The sequence below is a fragment of the Chaetodon auriga genome, chromosome 18, assembly GCF_051107435.1.
Source record: "Chaetodon auriga isolate fChaAug3 chromosome 18, fChaAug3.hap1, whole genome shotgun sequence".
NCBI lineage: Eukaryota > Metazoa > Chordata > Actinopteri > Chaetodontiformes > Chaetodontidae > Chaetodon > Chaetodon auriga.
The window spans coordinates 4129557-4151858 of record NC_135091.1 but is presented as its reverse complement, the minus strand read 5'-3'; the positions used below and the strand labels follow the sequence as shown (position 1 = coordinate 4151858).

At 38.1% G+C, this 22302-nt stretch overlaps 1 protein-coding gene across 1 annotated transcript; it reads right to left on the bottom strand.

The window, feature by feature from the left end:
• Positions 1-691: 691 nt before the first annotated feature.
• On the bottom strand, positions 692-20008 carry LOC143336640 (uncharacterized). The gene is made up of 16 exons (XM_076756905.1): positions 19909-20008; positions 19761-19794; positions 19276-19471; positions 18617-18763; positions 18320-18491; positions 18063-18163; positions 17134-17314; positions 16878-16962; positions 12384-12463; positions 11336-11389; positions 11188-11221; positions 10703-10898; positions 10047-10193; positions 9750-9921; positions 9493-9593; positions 692-1800 (listed from the first exon to the last, which is right to left on the bottom strand). The coding sequence occupies exons 1-16, from the start codon at positions 20006-20008 to the stop codon at positions 1627-1629; spliced, it is 1974 nt and encodes a 657-aa protein (XP_076613020.1). The 3' UTR covers positions 692-1626.
• Positions 20009-22302: the final 2294 nt, after the last annotated feature.

Below are 22302 nucleotides of genomic sequence, written 5' to 3'. Positions count from 1 at the left end.
TAGCAACAAGTCCAGCACACTGTCGCTCAGAAACTTCTGTAAATCACCAAGATTTGAAGCAGAGCAGCTGCATGACATCAGAGGAAAGAGCAGAAAACATTTTTCCATAAAATATGATCCAGTTTCACCAAAATCAATCAATAGTTGGTGTTGTGTGATGTAGAGCCGTAGAGCGTTACGCACTTTTTATGGGAGATCATACCCTTTAACCCAAATTACATAGCGCAAGAACAGGTGTTCAGAGCACAGCGTGGGAATGAAACAGGTACCATTCTCCTATTTTAAGCCAGTGCACATTCAAAATAAGTTTGAAGATGTTATTTTGAGGTGGAGTAGTTGCATAATATTGCTTTAAAGCACACTACCAACATTAGTCAGTGCCAAAAATTGACAACAAAAATTCAATTTTGTTTTTTATTCATGAGAGTTTTGACCAAAAAAACAAATATGTGTTTCTGGTAAAAAATTAATTCTTAAATACAATTTCAGTTAGATTATTATTTTTTGTTTTTGTTCATTTCAAAAAAGATCATCTTTAGACTAAAATAAGGCCTAAAAAAGGACTGGGTGAACAAGTTCCTTCAGTAAGTGACTAAAACTTGGTGATCAGAATCAGATATCTGGTTGAAAGTGAAATGCAGTGAACATCCCTGTATTATATAAATAAAACACAAAAGCACATATAAACTCAGCACTTCATTTATTTGTGTATCATTTGAAGGATATGAACACATCATTTACACAGCATGATTTATTTGTGTTTTTGAGGGGAGATAGCATAAATGCTATCATTGGTGGAACATATTTCTGCCCCTCATGTAAAACATCAGAGGTCAACATTTCTGACCATACAGCACAGATATTGATTGACATCGATTTCTAGCTGTAAATACATAAAAGCTTGATAGCTAACTTGTAATGCTAAGCGGCTAGTGTAGCAATGCTAGTAATTTGAGTGCATAATCTGCATGTGTTTGGATTTTGCTTTCAAAGAGCTGGCCTTAGCCTTGACTGCTTGCATGTAAATTTAAACTTAAGTTACAAGTTGGGTTCCCTCAAGATTTGGCATTTTCCCTGCTTTTTCGTAGATGTTCTGAAATATCCAGAAAAAAACACTATGTTTTGTTATGTTTCTGCATTTATTTCACAACTTCTATTTCTCATTTTCTCTGTGCTCTCCTCACTGATTTGAAAAGGACTTGGTTAAAAGAAACATTATGTCCCTTATTTCATGTCCTTTAAAACTGGTCATACTTCACCCACACAGTCTGAAAGATGTGAGTTTTTGAGTGTTAAACTCTTCATAATCCTCTTCTACATGTTGCACTGCCATGTTTCTACAGCAGCCCAGAATGGACAAACCAAACACTGACTCTTGAGAGCACCTTTCACTGTAGGGGAGGGTGAGACGAGGCGTTTCACGTTGGTTGCAGTCTGCAACCTCATTGCTAGATGGCACTAAACCCAACACATGGACCTTTAATGTTACTGAGAAATACTAAATATTTGAAAGCAAGTTTTCAGGGACTTTAAACTATAAAACATAGAAACAAAAAAGCCTGTTGGTTATATGTTGGAGATTGTTAGCTGACATCATGAAACACAGCCTTTTTATGCTTTCTTAAATCATGCAGCACTCTGGTTGAAGTTGAGGTTGTCATCTCCAAAGTTGATGATGTTTCTCAGTGCGCTCAGGATCAGTGAGTCAACATCACTGTCGATGTCAATTTCTTCATGGTAGTTCTTCATGGGGAAGATGCAGTTCATAGGAATTCCCACTTGTGCACTGAACGTCTCCAACTGTGTTTTAAAAAGTAGATAGAAACAACATAATTACAAAATAAACAAGGAAGACAAGAATTACAAAACAAAAACATGAGTTTTAGGTCAGTTTTTAGTTCATTCCATTTTAAAATGGCATAGTATGTGAAACCAGCTCTGCCAACAATCGTTTGTTAGAGGAAAGGCTGAAAGTGTTCATCATCATTGTCATTTGAGCAGTTATCTTGTATTGTACCTCTCTGTAGGGAAAAGGCTGAGTAAATAAATAACGTTTGCAAGAATCATTGTTAGAAAACATCTGTCATGTTTTCCACATTGCTTTCCATCATTTGAGCTTTAACTGGAGCTTTTTTATGATACGACACACGACTGGAGGATTAACGCCACCTACTGACTATGTTGATTAACCAACTTGTAATATTCGCATAATGGGATTGGATGGAAAGGTGGATAAATTAGCTGTTTCTTTTGCTGATTTTTTCAAAATTTGACTAAATTTGCAACACATCTCAATGGAAACAGGACTTATAACAGCCGACTTTTTACCTCGTCTTTGTGTGTTGCTGTATGGAACAACAATAAACACGTCTGCCCTCCGATGTGGTCTGTTAAGATCTGGAGTTACCCCTGCATAGGAAGAACTGGACCTCTGTTCAAAGGGTCCCGAGTATTACCCTCGTAGGTTGGAAATCTGAAAACTGTTTAAGCTGGTGTCGAGGAGATACGCCTAGCTTCTAACTGCCCACATCCGGACGCCCATCCTGCTTCCAAAACAGCAGCTCACAATAATCATCATTACAACTTGATATATGGCAAAAGCTCATGTTCATAGGACTAAATGTTAAAAGTCTTCTTTACTCAAAGTGCTTTATATATGATAGAGAATGGGGATCTTTTGACAAGTCATGCATCATATGAAAACGTTTGTTCATTCCCAGCAGCTCAGTCGGTATCCATACGCAACTTCAGTAATCCTACAGCAGGAACTGTATGTTTCATGTATTAGAAAAGGTGAATGTCATGGTGTTTGTCTCCTTATATCAGGTTGATATGCTCTAATGATTGATTCTCATGATTTTTGCACAATATACAGACTTGCTTAAAAAGGATATTGAGAAGGTGAAGGTGCAATTACAGCTCATGCTCCCTCACATCTGATCTTATTTCAGATAGAGGTTTATAGATTTTATGTTTGGGAAAAACATTTCACTGGAATCAGATCAGGACTTGGAATTGGCCAGTTCCCCGAGTTTGGACATCAGAATACTAATATTTATAACTCATATTATTACTTATTAAGCATACCTTCTCCTTCAGGTACTTGACCTTGTAGACGTTCTTTACATCTGCTTTGATTTCAGGACTGAGCTCATCAGGTTTGGTGACAATGACCACTTGAGGAATCCCTGTCAGAACAACATGTCAAAAACTAGTGAGTCCTGTAACTGACAAACTGCAAATGGATCACAGCTGTTTCTCTGTGACTATTAAGACTACAAACAGCTACAGGAAGTAAGTGTTTGATCAGTGTAGGACAGAAAAAAACTGATTTCTGCTCTCACCCAGGTCACTGGCTTCTGCCCTGATGTCCCGAATCTTCTGCAGAACTTCCTCCTTCATGATGGATAGTTTGTTCGCATCAATGACACAAACCAGAACATGCACTTTGTCGTTGGCAGTCGGAGATTTTTTGTAGAATCTATCATCCACTGACAACTTAGAATGAGGATTGAACTGGAAAAGAGATTTAAATGCTTTTAAATGACAGTTGCAAAATGTATAAATAAATAGATATAATTCCAAAGTATCACATGACCTAATTTTGGAGAAAAAAATCTGCAAAGTTTGCAGCAACTGTACCGTGTAACCATCCATCACGTGTCCCTTCAAAGCCAGTTTGATGTCTTCCACATGGACACCTCCATGCTGCTCCAGGCCCATGATGTCATTGAAGACAAAGGGATAAAAGGTGCCTGGCCTTCCTTTTTGGATCTTGTAGGTTGTGTACTATAAAGTAAATATAAAAAAATGCAGTTACTTTGACCATTATAGAGCAAACATAGACGATACCCAGCGAGCATTATGGGAAACCTTATAAGACTCTGTCTTTGTTTTGGAGTCATCCATTTTGTTCAGCTCTTCATTCTGTGAGTCTGCTTTCTTGACAGTCAATGATCAGCAGATGAATTTAATACTGAGTGAGATTTTTAATTTATGAAATCACTAAAAATCACCAAAATCACATATTTACCATCAAATCATCCTGTCATTGGTCTGCTTCAATGTTCTTCCTGACTATTGGCCACTGGTGGTAGCTGTTACTAGTTTTATAACTGGTAACAGCTTTGTTGGTGGATTGTTCTGCTGTTATCTTACAATATGATGCAATGACGTTTCCACAGTTTTAATTCCCTTATATTTATATTTTAATTCCCTTCAACTGCAAAGGCAGAAACCCATTGGAGAAACTTAGACTATATAATGTTAAATGTAATACAAAAGTGAGTTTCATAAAGGTTTGCAAAGCTTTTCTATGACATGATGAATTTAGGATGTTTTCTTAACACATTCAAAAGTTCTTCATACCTTTTTGGTAAAAGAGAGATGAAAGGTGTTATCCACCAAAGCCTGTGCGTACATTCTGCCATGTAAGATACTTTGGACGGAGTTGATGAAGCTGGACTTTCCTGCTCCAGCAGGCCCATGAAGAAGAATCCTGAGCTGCTGGTTTCCACTCTGAGGTCTGTACTCTTTCACATACTGCAAAGTGCTCTGATTGTCTCTGCTCAGGGAGGGAAACATGCATCACGTTAGACTTCAACAACACCGACAACAAATAGAAAAGACTCAGGATGTTACTGTAAGACATGGAGCCCAGTAACAAACAGTTCCATCACAATACTTTTGAACACATTATTTGTGCTCTCAAAGTTGAGGTTTAAGTTTTTGTTTGATGCCCAGAATTCACACAAAAACTAGGAAGTTAATCAGGATGTCAACAAACAAACTGACTTCAGCTGTTTGTGCTGTGACAGACTGTCAAAGGTCAAACTGAAGGTGCAGACACTCACCCCCACTTTATTTTCCTCCATGGTTCACTGAAAACTGATGAAAGCAGCACATGTTCAGAGAGGAGAAAGGATGATGAAAACCTAGTCATCATGCAGCAATTTGTAATTTTCCATAAATAAGAGCCATGATTTCTTTACATAATCTTACATGGAGATGGAGGGGGAGATGGAGGGGGAGGGGGACGGGGACGGGGACGGGGAGGGGGTGGCTCAGGTTTGGACTCTTCTCCTCCCATAACTGAAAAATAAAACAGTTACAGTAAAACTCACATTTGAATGAATTTCTTCATTTTCACTTTGAAGCCAAATGACTGGACGCTTTGTTATAAAGGTGTTAATGAATAATATTTCAAGATAACATTACAGTGTCGCTTTGCAGTGAGTGAAACAGAAAAGTTTGTACTTATTACTGCAACAAAATGACTTCATGTCCTCCAACAGCAAAAGAGCCTTTATTTCATTTAAAGCTTCTATCCAACCCAAAAACACGATTTTTGGTGGAACTGAGTTATAAAAAAACCTTCATTATGAAAAAAAACCTAAATACCAGTGTTAAACAAGCTAAACTGAAAGTAAAATTTGATTAACAGATTCACTGATTGAGTGAATGAAACAGAAATTGGGAGAGTTTTATTGCTGTAACAAACATGCAGTGAAAGCACATTAGACAGACATAGAAAAACAGTGAGCAGCCATGTAAATATACCATAAAGAAATGAAGTAAAAGCACATTGAGGATAATGAAAACTTATGCTTACCGTCTTCACGAAGGCACACAGACTGTCCACTCTGAGTCTCAAAGAGACAATGACTTCTCTTTGTGACGACAAGGGTATGACTTGCCGATTTTTACTTTCACTTTCAATATGATGTGTTCTGTTCCAGAGCATCTTCCTGTTTGAACTCTCTGATAATGACTTCTCTTTGTGACGACAAGGGTAAGACTTGCTGATTTTTACTTTCACTTTCAATATGATGTTTTCTGGTCCAGAGCATCTTTCTGTTTGAACTCTCTGATAATGACTTCTCTTTGTGACGACAAGGGTATGACTTGCCGATTTTTACTTTCACTTTCAATATGATGTTTTCTGGTCCAGAGCATCTTTCTGTTTGAACTCTCTGAAAACTTCACCAACAGTCTGACAAAACACATTTTCTCAAAGCAGAGCTTTTCTCTTTTCCTCTTTGTCTTTTTTATTTATCCCCACTAGACTTCTGACTTCTTGTTACAGTTCAGACTGAGGTCACAGCCACCGTGGGGAAGGAAACATAATTTGTCTTGTTAGTTGCAGGTTTAGCTCTCGTACCTCACAGTTCACAACTGGTTAACAGGCCTATCAAAGAGATAAAGTACTAAAATTACAGTCATGTTAAATAAACATTAGCAAATAAATATAACAGCTATCAGCATGTGAACAGGTTGGCGTGCAGGTATAGGCCTGTGTTTTCAAACATTTTGAAGGCTACTCTTAAAGTATGGCTCACAGTGTATTCAACAGAGACGATCATGACATAAAATATGAATCCTAATTGCACCATGTATTGATACAGATTAAATTCAATGATAAGGCCTGTCACACCTTTAAAAGGACCAGTGTGTAGAATTTAGAGACATCTGGTGGTGAGATGGCAGAATGCAACCAACTGAATACCTTTCACTGAATCCTCCCCATGGTGGCTGCTAAAAGCACGAAAAACACAAAGGTGCTCTGGAGAGTCAGTGTTTAGTTTGTCTGTTACAGGCGACCGTAGAAACATGGCGATGCAACATGGTGGACTCCATGAAAGAGGACCTGCACTCAGTCTGAAGTAATGGAAATGCAATGATTCTTATTTTCATGTGATTATCCACTAATGAAAACACAAAGGGAGCTACAAATAGAACAGCTTTAAGAACTTTATCGACCTTTACGGGTCAACAAATTTTATCTCATTCAGGTGGATTAAAGATGGACGTATCATGAACTGGTTCTGTTCCCTCATGGATGGAAATCTCAATTCTCACTTTCAGGTGATCGTTTGTGAACTCCTGACAGAAACTAACAGAAAATAACAGCATGCTGCCCTCTGCTGGTGAGCTCTGACGACACAACTCCAGTCTAAACACAGAGTCAGTAAACCTGAGCAGATGAACCTCACAGTCTAACTGATCATCTGTTCATACTTTAGCAAAGTATACAAAAAAAATATATTTTGCAGCATTTGACAGATTATTTGCTCATAAACTCCACCCATCCTCATCATCAGTCAGATCTCAGGTGGCAAAATTTGACATTACAGTAGAAGTTAAATTCACAGAAAATCTCTGTTAGATTTCTAAGATATGATGAGATATCAAATTTGTCTGTCGCCCCCGAGAGACTTTTCAGGGACCCTCTGAGCCAGCCTGTGAACTTGTGCACCAAATGTAGTGACAATAACACAAAGAACCTTGATTTATGACAGTTATATATATTTACAGATAGAATTATTCACACAATATACAGAATCATCACAAATTTGAAAATGAATCATGGCAAAACTCTAAATACAGCATAAATGAAAAAAGGTAACGCCTGCTGATTCCAGTTCACTAGAATGAGGTTTTGATCCCACCTGGATCTTCAGAGTGGTCACATTCAAATATATATATATATATATATATATATATATATATATATATATATATATATATATATATATATATATATTTATAAAACATATATTCCTGTAGATGACAGTTTAGCCATTAAGTGCACAGAAAAACTGAAATCTGAAGCTGCAGCACAGCTGCTACATGGACCTTACAGTTGGAGCACATATAAAATCAGCACTTTGTTTATTTGTGTATCATTTGAAGGATATGAACACATCATTTACACATCATGATTTACTTGTGATTTTGAGGGGAGATAGCATAAATGCTATCATTGGTGGAACATATTTCTGCCCCTCATGTAAAACATCAGAGATCAACATTTCTGACCATACAGCACAGATATTGATTGACATCGATTTTCTGCCTGTTAATACATAAAAGCTTGATAGTTAACTTGTAATGCTAAGCGGCTAGTGTAGCAATGCTAATAATTTGAGTGCACAATCTGCATGTGTTTGGATTTTGCTTTCAAAGAGCTGGCCTTAGCCTTGACTGCCTGCATGTAGATTTAGATTTGGCATCTTCCCTGCTTTATATAAATACAACAGCTGCATTTATTTCACAACTTCTATTCTCATTTTCTCTGTGCTCTCCTCACAGATGTGAAATGATTTAGTTAAAAAAAACATTATGTCCCATATTTCATGTCGTTTAAATCTGGTCATACTTCACCCACACAGTCTGAAAGATGTGAGTTTTTGAGTGTTAAACTCTTCATAATCCTCTTCTACATGTTGCACTGCCATGTTTCTACAGCAGCCCAGAATGGACAAACCAAACACTGACTCTTGAGAGCACCTTTCATTGTAGGGGAGGGTGAGACGAGGCGTTTTATGTTGGTTGAAGTCTGCAACCTCATTGCTAGATGGCACTAAACTCAACACATGGACCTTTAATGTTACTGAGAAATACTAAATATTTGAAAGCAAGTTTTCAGGGACTTTAAACTATAAAACATAGAAACAAAAAAGGCTGCTGGTTGTATGTTGGAGATTGTTATTTTGACAGCATGAAAGACTGCTTTTTCATGCTTTCTTAAAATGTTTCAGTTGCTCAGCACTTCGTTTGAAGTTGAGGTTGTCATCTCCAAAGTTGATGATGTTTCTCAGTGCGCTCAGGATCAGTGAGTCAACATCACTGTCGATGTCAATTTCTTCATGGTAGTTCTTCACGGGGAAGATGCACTTCATAGGAATTCCCACTTCTACACTGAACGTCTCCAACTGTGTTTTAAAAAATCACAACATCTGTGTTTAGATTACAGCTCAGAGCTCAGGATGTACCAAGGACAGCAGCACCATGACTGCCCTTGAGGATTTCCTTTTCAATTTAATCTTTATCTAATCAGGCTGTGTCTTTGAGGTTAAGATATGTTATCCAGAAAGACCTGAGAAGCATCCACAAGAGCACAATCAGCAGATAGAAACAACACAATGAATTAGAAATAATAAAAAAGAAAGAAACTCACAAGAATCCTCCAGTCGTGTGTCATATCACGAAAGAGCTCCAGTTAAAGCTCAAACGATGGAAAACCATGTGGAAAACATGACGGGAATCAGACATTTCTGTTGGCGTCGAGCTGATGTGAGGAAGGTTACACTCTCCACACAGATCTGATGTTTTCAGCTCTTCACTGGAAGTTTCAGTGACAAATTATGATTCATGCCAACATTATTTATTTACTCAGTCTGTTCCCATTGCACTTTGTTCCATTTTACATTTAAAGATCCACCAATTTTCCACCTCAACTGTCCCAGTCAGGTTGTTTTAATCAAGTCAATGAAAACACACTGATGTGGTCATTATACGTCACATTAAAACGTTTGTTCACTCCCAGCTCATGTTCCCTCACATCTGATCATATTTCAGAGTTTTACAGATTTTATGTTTGGGAAAAACATTTCACTGGAATCAGATCAGGACTTGGAATTGGCCAGTTCCCCGAGTTTGGACATCAGAATACTAATATTTATAACTCATATTATTTCTCATTAAGCATACCTTCTCCTTCAGGTACTTGACCTTGTAGACGTTCTTTACATCTGCTTTGATTTCAGGACAGACCTGATCAGGTTTGGTGACAATGACCACTTGAGGAATCCCTGTCAGAACAACATGTCAAAAACTAGTGAGTCCTGTAACTGACAAACTGCAAATGGATCACAGCTGTTTCTCTGTGACTATTAAGACTACAAACAGCTACAGGAAGTGAGTGTTTGACCAGTGTAGGACAGAAAAAAACAGATTTCTGCTCTCACCCAGGTCACTGGCTTCTTTCCTGATGTCCCGAATCTTCTGCAGAACTTCCTCCTTCATGATGGATAGTTTGTTCGCATCAATGACACAAACCAGAACATGCACTTTGTCGTTGGCAGTCGGAGATTTGTTGTAGAATCTATCATCCACTGACAACTTAGAATGAGGATTGAACTGGAAAAGAGATTTAAATGCTTTTAAATGACAGTTACAAAATGTATAAATACATATAGCATTCAAAAGTATCACATGACCTAATTTTGTCGAAAAAAAATCTGCAAAGTTTGCAGCAACTGTACCGTGTAACCTTCCATCACGTGTCCCTTCAAAGCCAGTTTGACGTCTTCCACATGGACACCTTTGTCTTCACCCAGGCCCATGATGTCATTGAAGACAAAAGGATAAAAGGTGTCTGACCTTTCTTTTTGGATCTTGTAGGTTGTGTACTATAAAGCACATATGAAAAAAGTGCAGTTGGAGCAAACACAGACACTGACGATACCACCCCACTATGGTGAACCTTATAAGACTCTGTCTTTGTTTTGGAGTCATGCATTTTGTTCAGTTCTTCATTCTGTGAGTCTGCTTTCTTGACAGTCAATGATCAGCAGATGAATTTAATACTGAGTGAGATTTTTAATTTTTGAAATCACTAAAAATCACCAAAGTCACATATTTACTTTCAAATCATCCTGTCATTGATCTGCTACAATGTTCTTCCTGACTATTGGCCACAGATGGTCATATAAACAATGACTGTCCTCAACAGAGACGAGTCATTTGTTCTGATATTGTTTGCTTGGCTGCAAAGCAGACAGTCGCATAAAGTTCATCCATCCCTGCTAAGACTTCAGGTGGAGGGTGGGTGGATGAACATGTGAAGTATGCAACTTGACAAAGAAGAGACATGATGAATTTAGGATGTTTTCTTGACATGTTCAAAAGTTCTTCATACCGTTCTGGTAAAATGGCCCTGAAAGGTGTTATCCTCCAAAGCCTGTGTGTACATTCTGCCATGTAAGACACTTTGGACGGAGTTGATGAAGCTGGACTTTCCTACTCCGCTCGTCCCATGAAGAAGAATCCTGAGCTGCTGGTTTTCAGTTTGAGGTCTGTATTCTTTCACATACTGCAAAGTGCTCTGATTGTCTCTGCTCAGGGAGGGAAACATGCATCACGTTAGACTTCAACAACACCGACAACAAATAGAAAAGACTCAGGATGTTACTGTAAGACATGGAGCCCAGTAACAAACAGTTCCATCACATTACTTTTGAACACATTATTTGTGCTCTCAAAGTTGAGGTTTGAGTTTTTGTTTGATGCCCAGAATTCACAGGAAAACTAGGAAGTTCATCAGGATGTCAACAAACAAACTGACTTCAGCTGTTTGTGCTGTGACAGACTGTCAAAGGTCAAAGTGAAGGTGCAGACACTCACCCCCACTTTATTTTCCTCCATGGTTCACTGAAAACTGATGAAAGCAGCACATGTTCAGAAAGGACAAAGGATGATGAAAACCTAGTCATCATGCAGCAATTTGTAATTTTCCATAAATAAGAACCATGTTTTCTTTACATAATCTTACATGGAGATGGAGGGGGAGGGGGTGACTCATATTTGGACTGGTCGTTTCCCATGGCTGAAAAATAAAACAGTTACAGTAAAACTCACATTTGAATGAATTTCTTCATTTTCACTTTGAAGCCAAATGACTGGACGCTTTGTTATAAAGGTGTTAATGAATAATAGTTCAAGATAACATTACAGTGTCGGTTTGCAGTGAGTGAAACAGAAGAGTTTGTACTTATTACTGCAATAAAATGTTAAACAGATTCACCAATTCAATTACAATTTGTCATTTGGCAGACGCTTTTATCCAAAGCGATGTACATATGAGATTTTAATACATCACAACCAAGCTTCTAGACGGGAGAGAACAACAAGAGAAAGTGCCTTAATGCAACTTTCTGGTCCAACTGGACATAGGTGCTACGAAGAAGTGCAAAAAGTGCATACAGTCGACCAAGAGTATTTTTTTTTTTTTTTTTGAAACAAGGTGTTCAGTGAAGAGCTTGGTCTTTAGTCTTTTTCTAAAGATTGAGAGGGACTCTGCAGAACGAATGGAGTTTGGTAACTCGTTCTGCCACCGGGGAACCACAGAAGAAAAGAGTCTAGCGAGAGTATGTATAATTCAGTGTATGGAACAGAGTCTGGGAGAGTTTTATTGCTGTAACAAACTTAGCTGAACACATCAAAATGATCAGTAATCAGAAAAACTACAATTAATTACAGAAAAAACAAAAAACAGGCTTTAAATAAATCAAGTGAAACTAAATCATACTAAACAGAAACAAAACCTTAAATTAATAAAGCTTCTTAAATTTTGTCATGTGACATCAGTTCATGAACATTGTTATGAAATCTTGTCCTTCACACTAATAAAAATGAGTGTATGATGATAAACTTTATTACTTTCATCACACACACTGAACTCCTGCAATCAGTAGCTATCTTCATGAGCCATGCAGTGAAAGCACATCAGACAGATACAGAAAAACAGCGAGCAGCCATGTAAATACACCATAAAGAAATGAAGTAAAAGCACATTGAGGATAATGAAAACTTATGCTTACCGTCTTCACGAAGGCACACAAAATGTCTGCTCTGAGTCTCTTTGTGACAATGTAACAATAAGGGCAAGACTCGATTTTTACTTTCACATTCAACAGGATGTTTAGTTTTCCTGAACATGTTTCTGTTTGAACGCTCTGAAAACTTCACCAACAGTCGACAGCGCAGCACATTTTCTCAAAGCAGAGCTTTTCTCTTTTCCTCTTTGTCTTTTTTATTTGATTGAAACTGATTTTTATCACCACTAGACTTCTGACTTCTTGTTACAGTTCCGACTGAGGTCACAGCCACCGTGGGGAAGGAAACATAATTTGTGTTGTTAGTTGCAGGTTTAGCTCTCATACCTCACAGTTCACAACTGGTTAACAGGCCTATCAAAGAGATAAAGTAATAAAATTACAGTCATGGTAAGTAAATATAAGAAAATAAATATAACAGCTATCAGCATGTGAACAGGTTGGCGTGCAGGTATAGGCCTGTGTTTTCAAACATTTTGAAGGCTACTCTTAAAGTATGGCTCACAGTGTATTCAACAGAGACGATCATGACATAAAATATGAATCATAATTGCACCATGTATTGATACAGATTAAATTCAATGATAAGGCCTGTCGCACCTTTTAAAGGACCAGTGTGTAGAATTTAGAGACATCTGGTGGTGAGATGGCAGAATGCAACCAACTGAATACCTTTCACTGAATCCTCCCCGATGGTGACTGTGAAAAACACAACACAAAGGTGCTCTGTAGAGTCGATAGCTGTGTCCCAATTCAGGGGCTGGATCCTTCGGAGGATGGATTTGAAGGCCGAGTACGTCATAATGCTGCGCGAAGGCTGTCCCAATTCGTCCAAATTCGAAAGATCCTCCAAATGCAGCCGACAAATGCGTCCTCCTTTTCCCTGTATTCGGAGGACGCATCGCTACTATCCTTCACGGCCTCCCATATCCCAAGATGCTTTGCGCACCGATTGTTTTTTTTTTTTAATAATGGCGACCTGTTGATATGAGGAGCTGAGTTAACTGTTAGCCTTATTAAAACCCTTCACTTACAAATGTTACAAGCTCGCATGTCAACTAATATCCTATTGTAACTGTGAAGATATTCACATCAGGTGAATTTGTAAGTTTTATAATAGGCTACATTTCGATCCTCTTTCAAGCGATAGGAGCTGTACGGGCGCATCTCTGCACCCTGTACGTGTGTTTTTCCCGGGTTAGGAGGGAAGAAGTTGTGACGTCGTGACGCAATCACGAAATGCTCCGAAGGCTAGACCGTTCCATTTACCGATAGTTGATGCGGCCGACGGAGGAGCCTCCGAAGGACCCAGCCTCCGGAGACCGCGTAGGCTGGGTCCTCCGAAGGATGCAGCCGCTGAATTGGGACACAGCTAGTGTTTAGTTTGTCTGTTACAGGTGGCTGCAGAAACATGGTGATGCAACATGGCGGACTCCATGAAAGAGGACCCGCACTCAGTCTGAGGTAATGAAAACGCAATGATTCTAATTTTCATGTGATTATCCACTAATTAAAACACAAAAATGTAAATATTAAATTCCAATTCCGCCATATTCTGCCAAATGATCTGCCTAAATCGGTATTTACTGCTAATGCTAGCAAGCTAGCTTGCTTGTTGGCTAGCTGGCATTTGGTAGTTTGCTACCTCGTTAGCTGACTGTTGATTATAAACATCACTCAGACTCTAAAAAGTAACTCTTTGTTTTAACTGAGACAATATACAGAACATGTGTTTGCAGCCCTTTTTAGTTATTGTTTTGTTTCTTTGACAGGAACTACTGACCTGCTGAAAGGTACAGCACAGACAGATGTCACCATAACAGCCAAACAATGCATTGTGATTTTTGTCTTTAAGTTTAATGTGGATTCCCCAATTTTCAAATATCAACGTAAAGAAATAAAACCATTTAAGCTAAATCCGTTCAGTATTTATGTGCCTTATGTGAAATGTTTTATTTGCTTTTTTTGCGTTTCAGTTCAGATATACACAGCCACCCATAATGTGCAGGTGGACAGAAAACAAATGAAAAACAAATGAAAATCCAAATATATGACCAGACGAGATATTCTTCATAGTTACTGTGACGGATTCAAACCTGTAGTAAATGAAATATCAGTAAAATTAAGCTGTTGTACATTTGAAAAAACATTCTAGTGCTTCAGCTTTGGGTTGGGTTGAGAAAATGATGTGACCTTTGTGTCCAGAAAACGCTTTAGACAATCAAAATTGTCCAGTTGTTCATTAACCAAATAACATTAACACGTTATGTCGTAATTGAGTAGGGTTGTGCTTGTGCTTGTGGTTCTAGAAGACGTTTCGCGTCTCATCCAAGAGGAAGAGTTCTGAAGAACTGAAGAAGCCTTTCGGAAGACATTCACAGACATTTTCCCACTCACACAGATATTTCGCCATTAAAGCAAACAATTTGTATTTTTTGAGATGTGCTGCCTTTACAGTTTCTTACTGAAATTCACTTACACACCGCTGTCATAAATGTGGACAGCTGTATGATTACATTACTCACAATCCAAAACTAGCAAGTTGACAACTGTGCTGACAGCCAAACAAGTACAAAAACACAACACTTAACAAGGTGGCTGATATTACTTCGTCCAACAACGGCAGGGCCAGCTTGGCCTCTGTCTTATAGCCTTTTATTCTGTGAAGCTCTCACCAATGACTAAAACCTACTTCTGGATGTACTCTTGCCTTTTTCTCTGTTTAGCATCCTCTGTCAACGTCTTCTTTGGTCTCTTCATCTCTGCCATGTCTGTAGAGGCTGCTGAGGTTGAGGTTCCTTTGCCTGCTAACTCACCGCTCAATGCAAACATTCACCATTCACCACCACCCGTTGGTTCCCTCCACCCTGGGCCTTGAAATCCTCCTCCTCCCTGTAGTCCAAAGCTCCTGTGCTAGCAATGTGAACACAACCACTCCCTTGGTCCTCCAAGCTACAAGCCTGGTCTTGGCAGAATCAGGTAGATGTACGGTTTGCTAACTGAGCTAACTAGCTAATGGTAGCTCCAGTTAGCAGCAGTTAGTGGTTAATGTAGCAACAAGTCCAGCTCACTGTCACTCAGAAACTTCTGTAAATCACCAAGATTTGAAGCAGAGCAGCTGCATGACATCAAAGGAAAGAGCAGAAAACATTTTTCCATAAAATATGATCCAGTTTCACCAAAATCAATCAATAGTTGGTGTTGTGTGATGTAGAGCCGTAGAGTGTTACGCACTTTTTATGGGAGATCATACCCGCTAACCCCAATTATATACCGCAAGAACAGGTGTTCAGAGCACAGCGTGGGAATGAAACAGGTACCATTCTCCTATTTTAAGCCAGTGCACATTCAAAATAAGTTTGAAGATGTTATTTTGAGGTGGAGTAGTTGCATAATATTGCTTTAAAGCACAGTACCAACATTAGTCAGTGCCAAAAATTGACAACAAAAATTCAATTTTGTTTTTTATTCATGAGAGTTTTGACCAAAAAAACAAATATGTGTTTCTGGTAAAAAAAATTAATTCTTAAATACAATTTCAGTTGGATTATTATTTTTTGTTGTTGTTCATTTCAAATAAGCTCATCTTTAGACTAAAATAAGGCCTAAAAAAGGACTGGGTGAACTAGTTCCTTCAGTAAGTGACTAAAACTTGGTGATCAGAATCAGATATCTGGTTGAAAGTGAAATGCAGTGAACATCCCTGTATTATATAAATAAAACACAAAAGCACATATAAACTCAGCACTTCATTTATTTGTGTATCATTTGAAGGATATGAACACATCATTTACACATCATGATTTATTTGTGTTTTTGAGGGGAGATAGCATAAATACTATCATTGGTGGAACATATTTCTGCCCCTCATGTAAAACATCAGAGGTCAACATTTCTGACCATACAGCACAGATATTGATTGACATCGATTTTCTGGCTGTAAATACATAAAAGCTTGATAGCTAACTTGTAATGCTAAGCGGCTAGTGCAGCAATGCTAGTAATTTGAGTGCACAATCTGCATGTGTTTGGATTTTGCTTTCAAAGAGCTGGCCTTAGCCTTGACTGCCTGCATGTAGATTCAAACTTAAGTTACAAGTTGGGTTCCCTCAAGATTTGGCATTTTCCCTGCTTTTTGTAGATGTTCTGAAATATCCAGAAATAAACACTATGTTTTGAAAATAAATAAATAAATAAATAAATAAATAAATAAATAATAATAAATAAAAAAAATAGAACAGCTGCATTTATTTCACAACTTCTATTCTCATTTTCTCTGTGCTCTCCTCACTGATGTGAAATTGACTTAGTGAAAAAAACATTATGTCCCATATTTCATGTCCTTTAAATCTGGTCATACTTCACCCACACAGTCTGAAAGATGTGAGTTTTTGAGTGTTAAACTCTTCATAATCCTCTTCTACATGTTGCACTGCCATGTTTCTACAGCAGCCCAGAATGGACAAACCAAACACTGACTCTTGAGAGCACTTTTCACTGTAGGGGAGGGTGAGACGAGGCGTTTCACGTTGGTTGCAGTCTGCAACCTCATTGCTAGATGGCACTAAACCCAACACATGGACCTTTAATGTTACTGAGAAATACTAAATATTTGAAAGCAAGTTTTCAGGGACTTTAAACTATAAAACATAGAAACAAAAAAGGCTGCTGGTTGTATGTTGGAGATTGTTATTTTGACAGCATGAAAGACTGCTTTTTCATGCTTTGTTCAAACGTTCCAGTCTCTCAGCACTCTGTTTGAAGTTGAGGTTGTCATCTCCAAAGTTGATGATGTTTCTCAGTGCGCTCAGGATCAGTGAGTCAACATCACTGTCGATGTCAATTTCTTCATGGTAGTTCTTCACGGGGAAGATGCACTTCACAGGAATTCCCACATCTGCACTGAATTTCTCCAACTGTGTTTTAAAAAATCACAACATCTGTGTTTAAATTACAACTCAGAGCTCAGGATGTACCAAGGACTGCAGCACCATGACTGCCCTTGAGGATTTCCTTTTCAATTTAATCTTTATCTAATCAGGCTGTGTCTTTGAGGTTAAGATACGTTATCCAGAAAGACCTGAGAAGCATCCACAAGAGCACAATCAGCAGATAGAAACAACACAATGAATTAGAAATAATGAAAAAGAAAGAAACTCACAAGAATCCTCCAGTCGTGAGTCATATCATAAAAGAGCTCCAGTTAAAGCTCAAACGATGGAAAACCATGTGGAAAACATGACGGGAATCAGACATTTCTGTTGGCATCGAGCTGATGTGAGGAAGGTTACACTCTCCACACAGATCTGATGTTTTCAGCTCTTCACTGGAAGTTTCAGGAAGTTACTCAGTCTGTTCCCATTGCACTTTGTTCCATTTTACATTTAAAGATCCACCAATTTTCCACCTCAACTGTCCCAGTCAGGTTTTTTATGCAAGTGAATGAAAACACACTGATATGGTCATTATACGTCATATTAAAACGTTTGTTCACTCCCAGCTCATGTTCCCTCACATCTGATCATATTTCAGAGTTTTACAGATTTTATGTTTGGGAAAAACATTTCACTGGAATCAGATCAGGACTTGGAATTGACCAGTTCCCCGAGTTTGGACATCAGAATACTAATATTTATAATTCATATTATTTCTCATTAAGCATACCTTCTTCTTCAGGATCTTGACCTTGTAGACGTTCTTTACATCTGCTTTGATTTCAGGACAGACCTGATCAGGTTTGGTGAAAATGACCACTTGAGGAATCCCTGTCAGAACAACATGTCAAAAACTAGTGAGTCCTGTAACTGACAAACTGCAAATGGATCACAGCTGTTTCTCTGTGACTATTAAGACTACAAACAGCTACAGGAAGTAAGTGTTTGATCAGTGTAGGACAGAAAAAAACAGATTTCTGCTCTCACCCAGGTCACTGGCTTCTTTCCTGATGTCCCGAATCTTCTGCAGAACTTCCTCCTTCATGATGGATAGTTTGTTCGCATCAATGACACAAACCAGAACATGCACTTTGTCGTTGGTAGTCGGAGATTTGTTGTAGAATCTATCATCCTCTGACAACCTCGACTGAGGATTGAACTGGAAAAGAGATTTAAATGCTTTTAAATGACAGTTACAAAATGTACAAATACATATAGAATTCAAAAGTATCACATGACCTAATTTTGAAGAAAAAAAATCTGCAAAGTTTGCAGCAACTGTACCGTGTAACCATCCATCACGTGTCCCTTCAAAGCCAGTTTGACGTCTTCCACATGGACACCTTTGTTTTCACCCAGGCCCATGATGTCATTGAAGACAAAAGGATAAAACGTGCCTGACCTTTCTTTTTGGATCTTGTAGGTTGTGTACTAAAAAGTATATGTGAAAAAAGTGCAGTTGGAGCAAAAACAGACACCAATGATACCCAGTGAGCATTATGGGAAACCTTATAAGACTCTGTCTTTGTTTTGGAGTCATGCATTTTGTTCAGCTCTTCATTCTGTGAGTCTGCTTTCTTGACCATTAATGATCAGCAGATGAATTTAATACTGAGTGAGATTTTAAATTTCTGAAATCACTAAAAATCACCAAAATCACATATTTACTATCAAATCATCCTGTCATTGATCTGCTACAATGTTTTTCTTGACTATTGGCCACCAATGGTCATATAAACAATGACTGTCCTCAACAGAGACGAGTCATTTGTTCTGACATTGTTTGATTGGCTGCAAAGCAGACAGTCGCATAAAGTTCATCCACCCCTGCTAAGACTTCAGGTGGAGGGTGGGTGGATGAACATGTGAAGTATGCAACTTGACAAAGAAGAGACATGATGAATTTAGGATGTTTTCTTAACACATTCAAAAGGTCTCCATACCTTTCTGGTAAAATGGTCATGAAAGGTGTTATCTTCCAAAGCCTGTGTGTACATTCTGCCATATAAGACACTTTGGACGGAGTTGATGAAGCTGGACTTTCCTGCTCCAGCAGGCCCATGAAGAAGAATCCTGAGCTGCTGGTTTTCAGTCTGAGGTCTGTATTCTTTCATATACTGCAAAGTGCTCTGATTGTCTCTGCTCAGGGAGGGAAACATGCATCACGTTAGACTTCAACAACACCGACAACAAATAGAAAAGACTCAGGATGTTACTGTAAGACATGGAGCCCAGTAACAAACAGTTCCATCACATTACTTTTGAACACATTATTTGTGCTCTCAAAGTTGAGGTTTAAGTTTTTGTTTGATGCCCAGAATTCACAGGAAAACTAGGAAGTTCATCAGGATGTCAACAAACAAACTGACTTCAGCTGTTTGTGCTGTGACAGACTGTCAAAGGTCAAACTGAAGGTACAGACACTCACCTCCAGTTTATTTTCCTCCATGGTTCACTGAAAACTGATGAAAGCAGCACATGTTCAGAAAGGAGAAAGGATGATGAAAACCTAGTCATCATGCAGCAATTTGTAATTTTCCATAAATAAGAGCCAAGATTTCTTTACATAATCTTACATGGAGATGGAGGGGGAGATGGAGGGGGAGATGGAGGGGGAGGGGGAGGGGGAGGGGGAGGGGGCGGGCGTGGCCGAGGTTTGGACTGATTTCCTCCCATAGCTGAAAAATAAAACAGTTACAGTAAAACTCACATTTGAATGAATTTCTTCATTTTCACTTTGAAGCCAAATGACTGGACGCTTTGTTATAAAGGTGTTAATGAATAATATTTCAAGATAACATTACAGTGTCGGTTTGCAGTGAGTGAAACAGAAAAGTTTGTACTTATTACTGCAACAAAATGACTTCATGTCCTCCAACAGCAAAAGAGCCTTTATTTCATTTAAAGCTTCTATCCAACCCAAAAACACGATTTTTGGTGGAACTGAGTTATAAAAAACCTTCATTATGAAAAAAACCCTAAATACCAGTGTTAAACAAGCTAAACTGAAAGTAAAATTTGATTAACAGATTCACTGATTGAGTGAATGAAACAGAAATTGGGAGAGTTTTATTGCTGTAACAAACATGCAGTGAAAGCACATTAGACAGACATAGAAAAACAGCGAGCAGCCATGTAAATATACCATAAAGAAATGAAGTGAAAGCACATTGAGGATAATGAAAACTTATGCTTACCGTCTTCACAAAGGCACACAGAATGTCCACTCTGAGTCTCAAAGAGACAATGACTTCTCTTTGTGATGACAAGGGTAAGACTTGCTGATTTTTACTTTCACTTTCAATATGATGTTTTCTGTTCCAGAGCATCTTTCTGTTTGAACAGTCTGACAAAACACATTTTCTCAAAGCAGAGCTTTTCTCTTTTCCTCTTTTCTCTTTTTTATTTATCACCACTAGACTTCTGACTTCTTGTTACAGTTCAAAGGTCACAGCCACAGTGAGGAAGGAAACATAATTTGTCTTGTTAGTTGCAGGTTTAGCTCTCATACCTCACAGTTCACAACTGGTTAACAGGCCTATCAAAGAGATAAAGTACTAAAATTACAGTCATGTTAAATAAACATTAGCAAATAAATATAACAGCTATCAGCATGTGAACAGGTTGGCGTGCAGGTATAGGCCTGTGTTTTCAAACATTTTGAAGGCTACTCTTAAAGTATGGCTCACAGTGTATTCAACAGAGACGATCATGACATAAAATATGAATCATAATTGCACCATGTATTGATACAGATTAAATTCAATGATAAGGCCTGTCACACCTTTAAAAGGACCAGTGTGTAGAATTTAGAGACATCTGGTGGTGAGATGGCAGAATGCAACCAACTGAATACCTTTCACTGAATCCTCCCCCATGGTGGCTGTGAAAAACACAACACAAAGGTGCTCTGTAGAGTCAGTGTTTAGTTTGTCTGCTACAGGCGACTGCAGAAACATGGTGATGCAACATGGCGGACTCCATGAAAGAGGACCCGCACTCAGTCTGAGGGAATGAAAACGCAATGATTCTAATTTTCATGTGATTATCCACTAATGAAAACACAAAAATGTAAATATTAAATTCAAGTTTAGCTAGCTTGCTTGTTAGCTAACTAGCATTTGGTAGTTTGCTATCTCGTTAGCTGACTGCCGATTAAAAACATCACTCAGACTCTAAAAAGTGACTCCTTGTTGTGAGAGAAAACAAATGAAAATCAAAATAAATGAACAGACAAGATATTTTTCATATATTAATTTATAAAATATCAAATTCAGCTGTTGTACGTTTAAAAAAACATTCTAGTGCTCCAGCTTTTGGTCGGGTTGAGAAATTGATGTGACCTCTGTGTTTTATAATTGTTGGGTCTCTGTAGATTAAAGAGTGTGTTCCTGACAGCTTCTGTTGTGATTTGGCACAAATAAATGAAACCAAACTGAATTGAAATGAACTGAATTTGCATTTTGATTTGATTTTTTTTGTCCTTGGTCCTCAGGCCAACACACAACATGCGCTGAATATTTTCCTTCGTATGATTTTTTAAATAATTGAAAATAAAACAACTTAAAATTCAAAATGTTGAGGACAAACTTTGGCTTTGAAGAGAGCAATGACAAAACCAGGGAGTGTACATTTGTATGCTTTTTTTCTTTAACTTTTTATTGTCTACCTTCCATGAAAGCTCTAAATGAGAAGTGTTGTTTGAATTTTACAGGTTTTTATTTTCCATTTAAAGTATTTTCAGCGACTGCAAACAAGACTGAGACTGAAGTGACTCCGGCCACCAGCAGACCCCAAAACAAGTGTAATATGTGAACTATTGTTGAGTTTCTGTGCTCGTTTTTTTGTCATAATTTAAGACGCACTATGTGATTAGCATTTTAACAAGTGTTACATTTTTAAAAATTTATGTATCCTCTGTATTTTTTTTTAACTTAAGGTACAAGCATTTTTGACATGAATATTTATAA